This window comes from Eriocheir sinensis, chromosome 29 (genome assembly GCF_024679095.1).
Source record: "Eriocheir sinensis breed Jianghai 21 chromosome 29, ASM2467909v1, whole genome shotgun sequence".
Classification (NCBI taxonomy): Eukaryota; Metazoa; Arthropoda; class Malacostraca; order Decapoda; family Varunidae; genus Eriocheir; species Eriocheir sinensis.
In genome coordinates, this window is record NC_066537.1 from 15,540,018 (window position 1) to 15,553,562 (window position 13,545).

Genomic DNA, 13,545 nt, shown 5'->3' on the forward strand with positions numbered 1-13,545 from the left:
AAGGATATAGGTCAGCCACTGAGGATTAAGCAAAGCTGGAAATGGGAAGCACATGACGTAAATATGAACACTACTATCACGGCTATGAACAATGGTGTTGCCTCTTATGGTTCTCTTTTATGTTTATGGAGAGGCATACAGCACCTTATTTTTTTTTTGTTGTTGTTGTTGATAGCCTTTGATCTATGTCCTAATTTGTAAAAGAAAGACACACACACACACACACATATATGCACCTATCTACACAGTAACACAGGTGATGCCAAAAACACACACACACACATCTACATCCTCCCTCCCACCCACCCACACACACTCTGTAGCAGGTGTGTGTGTGTGTGTGTGTGTGTGTGTGTGTGTGTGTTACAAGTATCTGCTTAGCCTCCTTTCCCACAGCCTTGACAGTGTCCCACAGATGACTCGGGGCTGCAAAACACCTCCACACTCTAACATGAAGCAAGAAAGACACCTGAGCTAAACTGACTAATGGGGAGCACACACCTGATGCTGGTAATAATGGATTTTCTTTATGTTTTTTTTACTGTAATGGAGCCAGATGAGTTGATGAGGGGTTAAATATATCTAGAAATAGTGTGCAATATGTTACACTACTAAGGGAAAACTGAGCAATGTTGAAGGAAAACATAAAGTACCTGCAATACGCTACTCATGAAGGGAAACCGAGATGATGAGATAAAGAAAAAAATTACTGCCTGCTATGCAACTCTAATAATAATAATAAAAAGAAAGCTATACAAAAAGAGCCTGAAATACGGTACCGGTACTCCAACATGGAAAACAAAGATGAGGAACTGAAGAAAAATACTATATAAGTCCTTACATTATGCTACTCTTAAAAGGAAAATTGAGATGGGTAAATTAGGCCAAAAATAACGATGAGGGACTGAAGAAAAAATATTAAATAAGTCCTTACATTACACCACCCTAAAGAGGATGATTGAGATGAGTAAATGGGGAAGAAAACAACGATGAGGGACTGAAGAAAAAATATTAAATAAGTCCTTACATTACACCACTCTACAAAGGATGATTGAGACGATTAAATAAGGAAAAAAAAGAACGATGAGGGACTGAAGAAAAAAGAAAATACAAAATACGTAACCTACAACACACTACTATAATAGGGAAAATGAGATGGTGAAGAACTTAAAAGAAAAGATATATATAAAATACCTATGATATACTACTACACAAAATAGAAATCAGGAAAGTTGCCCGAGCTGAATGATCAGATTTATGTTATGTATCCTGGTGAAGGGAAGGGAACTATGCATGTAGGTATGAAGGCTGAAATTATTATGTACAAGGTTAGAGAGGATGACGAGAGCAAGGGAGGGCTGTGTTCATACGCCTGGCATCGCCCTTCTTCCTGTGTGAATGCCAGTATCCAGCGGGCTTATTCTATTTATTTATTTATCTATATATATTTTTTTGCCCTTGAGCTGTCTCCTTCACTGTAAAAAACCAGGCCTATAAAAACCTTCGATATCATATTTACTACTTTCATCTTTAAATACATGTGTGAATGCCATTAACCAGAGGGCTTATTCATTTTTATTTTACTTTTCTTTTTTTCCTTAAGCTGCCTCCTATCTGTAAAACTAATAAAAATCCTAGGCCTATAAAAAACTTTTGATAAACACATTTTCTAGGTACTGTCATCTTTAAATTCCCTGGCCTTTAAAAAATATACACCTTTGATAAATCTGTACCACTTGCATCTGTTTATAAATTACTTGGCCTTCATAAACCATCAATATAAATAGGGATCTCTCATTCAAGGATAGTATTAAACCTCTATATATATCATTTCCTCTCCCTAACTAATTCTTTGTCTTTCTTTCCTTCTTGTATTTTTTTCCTATAGAGCTTCAGGAGTAGGACAGTATATCTAAATACTTCCCTCTCTCCTCTGACTCATTCTTCTTCTTTCTTCCCTTATATATTTTTTTCCTACATTCTTCACTCTATATCAAGGATCGTACAATGTCCCTACCTACTCATCTAATTCATTCTTCTTCTTTCTTCCATTCTTTATTTTTTCCTACATTCTTTACTCTATATCAAGGATCGTACAATGTCTTTAAATAACTCCTCTCATCTAATTAATTCTTCTTCTTTATTCTCATCTTATTTTTTTCCTTCATTCTTCCCTCTATATCAAGGATCGTACAATGTCTCTAAATAACTCCCTCTTTCATCTAATTAATTCTTCTTGTATAATTACTATGCGCTCAGAATATGGTTTCCGATACTCAGTAAGTTAATCTTGACCTGCATGACAGTGACAGACATACAGACACACACAACCTTCCCAGAATATCACGCCCACACACTACTGTCAACTCTCTCTCTCTCTCTCTCTCTCTCTCTCTCTCTCTCTCTCTCTCTCTCTCTCTCTCTCCAACGTAAAAAAGAGGTAGTACTAAAATAAGTGACTGACTGACTGAATGACCTGTTTAAAAATATTCCTCATTCCTGGGATACAAAAAGGGAAGGGAAGGGATGGGGAGAGGAGAGAAGAGAAGGGAAGGGGAGGGAGGGGAAGGAGAGGGAAGGGAAGGGAAGGGAAGGGAAGGGAAGGGAAGGGAGGGAAGGGAGGGGAAAGGAAGGGAATGGGATAGGAAGTGAAAGAAAAGGAATGGAAAATAGAGGAAAGGAAAATGAAGAGGAAAAGAAAGGAAAGACAAAAAGGATAAGAAAAGAGAAAGGCAAAGAAGACTGGGGAAGAGAAGGAAGGAATAAAGGAATGGAAGAAGGGATGAGAAAACAATGTAAGTGAAGTAAAGAAATGAGAAAGGAGAGAAAAGGAAGGAAGGAAGAAGTGAAAAGCAGGGAAATGAAAAGGAGAGGAAAGGAATGAAAAGAAAGAAGGGAAAAGATGAGAAAGGAGGCAAAGTGAAGGAAAGGACAGTAAAAGAAGAGAAGGAAGAAGGGATAAGAAGTGAAATGAAGGAAAAGGAAAGGAAAGAATGTTAAGATAGAAAGACAAAGAAGGGAAGGAAAAGAAAGGGAAAAAAAAGGGAGAAAAGATGAGATTAGAAAGGAAGTAAGGTGAAGGAAAAGACAGTAAAAGGAGAGAAGGAAGAAGGGATAAGAAGTGAAATGAAGGAAAAGGAAAGGAAAGAATGTTGAGGTAGAAAGACTAACAAATAATGGGAAGGAAAAGAAAGGAAAGAAAGAAGGGATGAGATGAGAAAGTGAAAGAAAGATAGTAAAGGAAAGGGAGGAATGAGAAGTGAAATGATGAAAAAAGAATGGGATGAAGAAGAAAGGCAAGTAAATAAGGGGATGGAAAAAAGAAAGGATAAGGAAGGATAAGGGATGAAATGAGAGAAGGAAGCACAGTGAAGGAAAGGACAGTAAGTAAGAGAAAGGAAGAAAGGATGTGAAGTGAAGTGAAGGGAAGGGAAGCATTAAAATGGCAAAGAAATAAAGAAAGGAGGACGGGAGAAGATAAAAAAGGAAGCACAGTGAAGGAAAGGACAGCAAATAAGAGAAAGGAAGAAGGGATGTGAAGTGAAATGAAGGGAAGGGAAGATAGAACGGCAAAGAAACAAAGGAAAGGATAAAGTGATGAGAAAGGAGGCAAAGTACAGTAAACAAGAGGAAGGAAGAGAGGATGAGAAGGGAAGGGAAGGTAAAGAATGGGGCGGGTCTATATTTACCATTAATAAAAAGAACCACAACCTCCAGGGAGCCATAATAAACTACTAATGACTCTAATGCACTATACCTGATTACACCTCAGCCTCGCTCACCTCACCTCCCTTTCCCTGACTCACCCTCACCTCACTTCAGCTTGACTCATCTATTCTTTTCTCACCTCATCTATGCTTAACCCGGTAGCAGCGGGGATCATGTTTCTTAATGGTCCCTCCAAGCGAGAAAAATGAGAAAAAATCACCCCTCACACAAACCATTTCATAATATATATCAAAGCATTTGTGATTAGATTATGTATCATCTATTTTGGGGGGTTTATATCATGGCACAAATTTGGCCGGTCGCTGCTACACGGTAAAGCCACAAATTTGACCCGTCACTTCTACCGGGTTAACTCAAACAACTTCCTTTTCAAACTCATCTCATCCTCACCTAAGCTTGACTCAACATCACCTCACTTTTCCTTGGCCTGACTCATCTAAGCTTCATTCAAACTTACTTCATCTCAAATTGATTCATCCTCACCTAAACTTGACTCACCATCATCTCACTTCACCTCTACTTAACTCAACATCACCTCACTTCATCTCAGCTTGACTCATCTCATCTAAGCTTAACTCAAACTGGACTCAATCTTCAAAATTCATCTCAGTGACTCATCTTCATATAAGCTTGACTCAACATCACCTCACCACCTCAACTTGACTCATCTTCACTTCATTTAATCTTACCTTGACTCACCTCACCTCATATAAGCTTAACTCACACTTGACTCACTTCATCTCAAACTGATTCATCCCCACCTAAGCTTGTCTCAACATCACTTTATCTCACCTCAACTTGACTCATATTACCTCACCTCACCTCAACTTGACTTACTGCACCTCCCTTTACCTCATCTCACCCCAGATTGACTCATCCTCACTTCACTTCAACTTTACTCATCTCCATCTCACTTCCCCTTAACTCAACTTCACCTCATTTAAGCTTGACTCACCTCATTTCATTTCACCTCAGCCTAACTAACCCTAACCTCACCTCACTGCAGCCTGACTCATCTCATTTTGGGTTGGTGTTGGCCTGGTTAACCTACTCATATCTCATTCACCTGTCACTCCAACCTGTCACACACACACACACACACGCACGCACACACACAGCTGTCAGACCTACCCAAACACATATGAAAATCTCTCTCTCTCTCTCTCTCTCTCTCTCTCTCTCTCTCTCAAGCATCCTAGACAGGTGTGCTATGTATTGTAACCAAGATTAGTATGCAACAGATAAGATGCTTTCTACAATCACCACCACCACCATCACCAGCATTATCACCACAACCACCAGACCACTACCAGTACCACTACAGAACACCCTCCCCATACAAAACACAGAAGACCCCCAAATATGGACCACAGTTACTACTAAAACACACACACACACACACACACACACACACACACCATGAGTCATTTCCTTCATCAAAACAATGACTAGTAGGTGCATCAACCAACACAGTCACCTACTCCAAAATAAACATATCATCATTATGTATCTCAGTATATGTGAGGCTAACAATACCATCTCATAAATACACATAAGATTATACCACTGGATAAGTGACACCAGATCTTGTAAATGTCATATTAGTGCTATTTATTAAGTGGCTAGTCTGGCTTTTTCATTCCATTTTAGAGGCAGAGTTAGCTATGAGTGTTGGATTTTCACGTTTAAGTCAACATGTTACAAACTCGGCCATAAAGAAAGATATAAAAAACTCAATAAACCAACTAACCACACCTCAAAAAAACGGGTTGTCCTGAGGCTCATAGAAAACTAGTGGGAAAATTGTGTGTGGCAGACTGATATTGTTGGAAATGATGTCATGGGAATGGTCTAAGAAGAGAGCTTGCTACATAGGCACAGAATAATAATAAAAATGCATGATAGATCTGGGGAGAGCTCGTAACATGGGCGTAAAATAATAATAGAAACATATGATAGGTCTAAGAAGAGAGTTAAGAGACAAAGGAGAGAGGAAGGGAAAGAATGGGAAGAGTTAAAAAAGCAGAAATAAAGGGACAGAAAGGAGAGTAGAGGAAAGGAAGCAGGGATGAGATGAAAGTGAGAGAAAGATAGTGAAGAAAAGGAAGGAATGTGAAGTGAAGTGATGGAAAAAGAAGGGAAAGATGAAGACTAATACAACATTTAGGAAACCAGGCTTGAGTAGTGGACAGGAAGGTATGTGTTAGTCAGCCAGCCAGCCAGTCAATCAGTTAGTGAGTACCAAGATATGATAAGAGGCTATCACTCACCACAGCTCCCACTATCTACACAATTACTGCAATGAGGTAGAAGGGGTACATTTTTAAGGCCGAACATGTAACGCTATCTAGCCAGCCTTTCCTACTTCACCTCAGGAAAAAACTGATGTACCATAAAACCAAATGACTTAGTGCATGCGTCATCATTATCAGTTCGTATCATTCCACTGCAGATCATAATGTAGGTCTCTCTCTCTCTCTCTCCATTTTTCCCATATGCCTCAAGTTTCCAGTTTCAATGTAAATATTCTGTAAACTTCTTAATTTCATCACACCATTTACTGACCTCCCTTGAGTCATATGTTAGTAATTTTCCAGTCCATCCCTTTCTTTTTTGTTTGTTTATTAATTGTCCTCTCTCTTACATGTGTCCTGACCATTGCTATTTTGTGATTTGAATTGCCCACATTATGTCATCTATTTTCATGTCATCTCATCTAATTCTAAGTCTACTATCCTTTATTGGTCCATCTGCTGTCCACTCTCCTACATATGTATCCGGACCACTGCCATTTCTTGATTTGAATTGCCTTTATGTATCATCTACTTTTGTCTGTTCTCTCATGTGTTTCCCAGTCATACTTTTTTGTCCATTTGTTGTTCCCTCTTCTATATACGTGTCCTGACCACTGCCATTTCTTGATTTGAATTGCCTTTAACACATCATGCATTTGTGTCTGTTCTCTCATCCATTTGGTGTACAGTATAGTAACACCCTAGTTATAGGGGGTTGTCATGTTAAGGTCCACCCAGAATCATAGCTGGGCACGATAACAGAAAACCTTATTCCCAATAACCGATAACTGATAATGAAAAACCTTATCGGTGATAACCGATATTCGTTAACTGGAGACACAAATATAGGCGATAACCGATACCCGATATAAATCCATAATTCCGATACTACCTAGCGATAAGTCCGATAGGCGAAAACGATACTATATTGATATTTCAGATGAATTAAAAATTTTCATTATCTGTATTTTAGAAAACTTACAAAACCTGAAAACCACACGTTGACACGTACCTATGGACGGTAATACTAGAAACGCCTGAGCCTGTGTTGTGTTATTTGACGTCCCCACTGTCAAAGCTGGCGCTTTTGTTTATAAACACTGGTCTCTCGTGAACTGAGTATGCTCAGACCAGCAAGCGTAGACCTGTACACTCTCACAAAGCTTTTTAACAGTAATTAAGAGTTGCTGGAAGGCTGAATCAGACATACAGCACCACTACCACCATCCTCGCTGTTTCTAGAACGACACTCTGTATGAGTTGTATTCATATGTACAGAGTGTCGCTCTTGAAACAGCGAGGATGGTGGTACTGTATGTCTGATTCAGCCTTCCAGCAACTCTTTATGTGTTAAAAAGCTTTGTGAGACTGTACAGGTCTACGCTTACTGGTCTGAGCATGCGCAGTTAACGAGAGACCAGTGTTTGTTAACAAAAGCGCCAACTTTTGACGATGGAACACCAAATAACACAACACCGGGTACCTTTAGTACCATGGCATGCTCACAAACGAATATGGAATATCAAATTTGAGGCAATGAATAATCATTTTTGGGGCAAAGTTAAATGATTTTTCTCTTTGATATATTGATTTTTGAGTAACAAAAAAATAACCTAGTGTTTTAATGTTGATGATCTAAGTATGAAATCTCTTCACCGAAGATATTTCATACCCCGAAGTGTTTTCAAACAATACTGGGCCATGCATGCGCAGTAGGGAGACAATTTTTATTTTTTTTATTTTCTGAGAGGCGGAAAAAATTAGCGATTATCGCTAGTTTGGTTTCAAAAGTAACGAAGATACCGATATATATTTAAATAAGTAGCGGATGGCCGATAACCCGATTTTGTTATCAGCGATAAAGTATCGCGATAACTTATCGCGATAACGCCCAGCTATGCCCACAATCTTATAACAGTTTATCATTTCATTACAATATTTGTTGGAGACTTTGTATACGAATAATCTGGCTAATGGATATCGGTGTTTATTCTTTCCTTCCTTGTATGATGCTATGCAGATATTAATAAACTATGAAAAAAAAAATATCTCACCTCCTGTAATAACCTACCAACAGGACGGGGAATGTTTGGATAAGGGATAACATACCCTCTTATGTCAGTGCTTATCCTCTGAGGCTCTGCAAATATGGTTATACTATGATGAAACAACCTATAAAAGAGGTTCATAGAAGGCTAGTAAGAAAAGTATATGTGGCAGAGTGATATTGGTGGAAATGACGTCAGGGGAATGGTTTAGGAGGAGAGCTTGTGATACGAACATAAAATAATAATAAAAAGATAATGACGTCCTACATTACCTACTGATAACCTACAACATCATAATGCATATCTTGTTTACCTTTCCCTCTCATTCTCTAATTGGTGTGAAGTAAACAGTAATCAAGGACAATCATACAAGTGTGTACACGATGATGCTAACCTGCCAGGAAACTACTATAAATAAACAACCTTTGGAATGATAATGAGGAGGGTTATCTACTACACATCCTTTCACAGTTAGATACTGGTGAAAAGGTCAACTTGGCTTTTTTTCACAGCAAGGGAAGCACCTCATGGGCATATACAAAAACAAAAACAAAAAAAAAACAAAAAATAAATAAATAAATAAATAAAAGCTTCTATTGGCTGCTAGTTTACCTATAGTTAGTTAGCTAGTTATCTATAATCATGGCTAGATATAGTTAGATATACCATGATAGTTACATATAGTTAGATAAGTGTAGAAATATCTGGACTGTGTATAAATGTTTAGATAGATTAGGTTATTTTTTCATCAAGAGTGGGAGAGACTCGTAGCCCGCCCAGCCCCATGAGGGAAAGTAAGGAGGTTAAAAGAAGATAAATGGTTAGATAGATATAGCTAGATATGGTTAGATAAGTGGAGCAATGGTTAGATAGTTAAAATAGCTAGATCAGTGCTTGAATATCTAAAAAGTGTTTAAACTGTATGTCAAGATAGATATAGCTAAATGGTTAGATATGTATGTAGAAGTTAATACAGCTACAAGGCAAAAATTATGCCAAAATCTCGAGCTGCCTGTAGGGAGGAGCATACGAGGCAAGAAAAGTTCCGCTGAAAACCAAGATGAACAACAAAAATTTCATCAACCCGTCCAACCTCAGAAGGGAAAAATGAGGATGTTAAAAAAAAAAAAAAAAAAAAAAAAAGGATGAAGAAGACAAAGAGGAAAAAAAGAAAAGGATGAAGAAGACAAAGAAGAAAAAGATTACAAAAAAGAGGAGGATGAAGAAGACAAAGAAGTTTATCCAATACACTTCCTATCCCAGTTGAATAAGTGTACAAATGTCAATAAAGATACTAAAAGGCAGAATATGAGAGCAAGAGGCATTATTTCACTACCATAACTATAATACTTGTGGCAATATTGATTCTCCCAAGGCTACGGAACATTCAACGGAGCGCTAAATAAAATACCCTGTGAAAGCAGCATCCAGTCCACCCCCTGAACTAGTCCTTAAGATAATCATTAAAAAATAAGGTCACCACTAATTAATTTTGTATATAGCCATATCTTGAGGCTCCTGAGTCATGCCCCCCTCCCCACAACTTCCCATAATTATATATCCTCCACTCTGTTGGCAATACTTTTAACCTTATGTGGACCAAGTGGGTGTATGCATCATATTTTCCTTCCCTTGTGTATAATGGGAATATATAACATCTCACTACAGCAAAATATAAGTGGTGATACACACACACACACATATGTTATGGATTTAATGTTCCAGATGTTTATGTTTTTGTATTACTAATTTTGGTTGATGCTCACTATATTATTAATTAAAAGAGATGCCTTGATGTTAAATGCTTACTACAATCTTAACGTCTTAAAATTGATTATGGTGTATCAATTTCTAATTTGGTTTTAATCTTACGTTACAGGTGAGCATTGCGTTATGAGTTGAATAAAGCCTTGTATCATGAAGGTGTCTGATATCAAAACTCACTCACCCACACACACACACACAAATTACAAGGCCAGTTTCACTACAGGACACATTAAAGGACAAGTACATTAGCGAGTAACTTGAAGATCAAAGGCTTCGGGTCTCAGTACATGGTGTAGGAAATACTTTAATATTATGTGGGCCTCATACATACATATATATATAGTAAGATTTTTCTTCACGTGTATATGATGAAAAATAAATATCCCACCACAGAAAAGTATAAGTCTTCATATATATACATGAATATCAAGGTCAGATTCTTCTCTTCTGCTTACTGACACACTTTGCTTTTCAATGGCATTACACTATCTTTCCTCACTGATACACTAAAGCACAATGATTTTACACACTAGATGGCACTTAGCTACAGCTGCAGATTATCACACATGACACTTGAATATCATTAGCTTCTGGTTCATGTAAACTGCCAGCCACAACTGTTAATAGCATTAAGACACTATCATCAGCAATACTGATGTTACACAAACCTTGAACTCTTAGGAAGTTAAGGTTTAACTGTAACTCTTAAAGTCTAAACTGAATTAAATATGTATATATAACTAATCTTTTAAACCTCTTTGATGCTATAAAGAAAGTCTGATTCAATACGGGATTAAGTTATCTAGCAATATTCATTATGCGCCTAAAAAATATAACATCTAGTCTTCTCTAACTCTTTAACTAAAATTATCTATGATTTTAGTTAATACAGCAAGGTAGTATGACGTCATGTTATCAGTGAATTAATAAACACCAAATATTTTCTTCACACATTACATAAGCTAACAATCTAGCCACAATCTTTAACAGTAACATGATCTACAGGTTTAGTATACAACCAGTTAATGCAAGGATAAGGACAGTGGTGGGATACAGCTGGGAGTTTTGAGATTATTTACATGTGCTAGACAGATTGGCTGACTGACCAACTAGAGAACAACAAGGTGACTTTCAAGGTTAATTGGTTGCTCTGTGTTGTGTGTGTGTGTGTGTGTGTGATATTCAGAGTTGGGGATGGACTGACACACACACACACACACACACACACACACACACACACACACACACACACACACACACACACACACACACACATATTATTATAAGTAGGATCAATATAGATATGGAGACATGGCAATACCAGCATGATTCAAATCCTGTAAATTGCAACTACACACACACACACACACCAGTAGAGTATCATAAATGCAAATCAGATGAGAATAATGGCCAACACAACACAATAAGAATTTTTAAACAACACAGAAATACACAAACATTATGATATTATTAACATAGAAATTCACATATATATAACCCCCTCCCCCCCCTCTCCTTACTTTCCTTCATTGTTCTCCTACCCTCAATTTTCCCCTCTCCTTTCCTTTCACACACACACACACACACACACAAACTTTTCACTTCTTCCCCTCCCATATCTTTTTCAATTTCCTTCTTCCTCCTAACTCCCTTTAATATATTAATCTCAGCTTTTTTCCTTCTCCCTTTCACATCAATTAGTTAAAAGATCCCTTAATCTCATTTTTACTTCCCCCCTTCAATGGTCACAGCTCACCTGATCTCACTTTTCATGTCCCATCATTTCAACCTAACAAGCTCATCTAATATCCCTCTACCCTATTTTCCCCTACTTAAAACCAGTCAAAAGCTCACCTAATCATCCTATTCAGCTTACTTCCTTACTTTATTCCTTCCCTCCCTAATTTTCTTAACCTCAGATCATTTTTTTTTCTTTTATCATTTACTATAACTCCAGAGATCACCTGACAGACATCCCTCTTACTCTTTTTTTTCTTTCTCCAGTATAAAAAAGCTTACCTAGTCTGACTTACTCTCCTCTTCCCTAACTCTATCACCACTAATATTTTTCCCCTTTTCTCTCAATATAACAACTGTACAGCTCACCCAATCTCCTTTTCCCATTTACTTCAACCATTTCCCCTTTACTTCATCCAGTCAAAAGCTCATTCACCCTTACTTTATCCCATCTTCCTTTCCCTTACGTTCTCACCCTTACTATTTCCCCCTTTTCTCAAGCATTATAACCACTGCAAAGCTCACCTAATCTCAATTTTCCCCTTACTTCTGCCAGCCAAGACCTCATTTAATCTCACCTTTTCCCACACCTTCCTCTGCCCTCTAACCCTAAACTTTTTATTCTACTAATTACAATGCAAGAGCTCACCTAATATCAGCTGTATAAACTTGCCACAAAGACACAAACAATCATGAATAAATATGAATGGAATAAGTACATTAATACAAACAACTTATGCCTGTCCCTCCTTCACTCCATTACTCCCTTCCCTTCCTCTATTTCCCTTAATGAGTCAAAAGCTCACCTAGTCTCAACTCACCTAAGTATACCTCTAAGTCTGAAATTCAACTTGACACACACACACACACACACACACTCTGACAGTTTATGTTACAGAAATAAAGACAAAGTGAGGAAGAAAAAAAATCAGATCATATCCTTTGCTTGCCATTCCTTGTCTGAGCTTGCAACACAATTACCATTAGTTTGTTAGTTTTAATATTGATCATTACACCTGTGAGCTCACCTGGGGAAGAAGGAAGTAAAGAATTAAAAACAGATCATACCCTTTGCTTTCCATTCCTTCACTAATCTCAGTGAGCCCACGTCCAAAACACACACACACACACACGGACACGGACACGAACACACCGGCACTAAACAAACAAAATGGGAGAAACGAAAACAAGGAGAAAATAATAAAAACCACCACCAGAACCTTTCCTTTCCACGCCTTCCAATTTCCAACATAATTCCCGTTACTGAATCAACCAAAGGGAAGTCCATGCTCACCTAATCTCAGCTCGCCGAAGTTCCCGCAGCCGATCTTCTTCCCGACCCTGAAATTGGGGCCCACGAAGAGCTCTAAGGAGTTGGAGGACGAGGAGGTGCGGGAGCCCGGCTGCATGGTGGCGGCCGTCCTGTTAGCAGTACTCGCCCTCGAAACTCTCCTTGAGGCCGGGTCTTCCTGCTCTTTGGTCCCTCCGCCGCCTCCACGCTCTCGCCGCTCTCCCTTCTGCATCCTATCCCGCCTCTCAGCCCGCCTCCAAAGCCGCCACAGCCTCGCCTAAACCAGCACCATCAAGACAGCGGACCAGCCAGCCAGCCAGCCAAGCACTCCAAACTCACTTCATTTTATTTTTCCTTTTCCCCGGTGTTATCCCATAGAGACACGCGCCATTTTCATGTTTTCGAGTAGCCGGCGCCACACACTGCACTCAAAAGGCGTTTCCGCGCTCGCCACGGCACTAGGTGAAGAGGTAAAGGGTGGAGTGTTGAAGGAGGCGACAGCACCTCTGAGCGACACCTGATTTGGCCACTCTTTACGCGGATCGATACACTCGCTCCACTGAAATATAATAACCCTCTAAAACCACATCAAAAACACCAATAAATGTACTCTTCTTGCACTAACTATATCTATATATTTTTTTTAACTTTTTTTCAATTTAACATTATATGGGAATAT

At 38.5% G+C, this 13,545-nt stretch overlaps 1 protein-coding gene across 8 annotated transcripts in view; it reads right to left on the reverse strand.

Moving 5' to 3' along the window:
• Positions 1-13,419, reverse strand: part of LOC127005139 (casein kinase I-like) — a 79,398-nt gene extending 65,979 nt beyond the window's left edge. For all 8 annotated transcript variants that reach the window (XM_050873748.1, XM_050873746.1, XM_050873750.1 and 5 more), the window contains exon 1: positions 12,870-13,419. In XM_050873748.1, coding sequence (XP_050729705.1) covers positions 12,870-13,098 — 229 coding nt within the window. In that variant the 5' untranslated portion in view covers positions 13,099-13,419. The remainder of the gene's footprint in view (positions 1-12,869) is intronic.
• Positions 13,420-13,545: the final 126 nt, after the last annotated feature.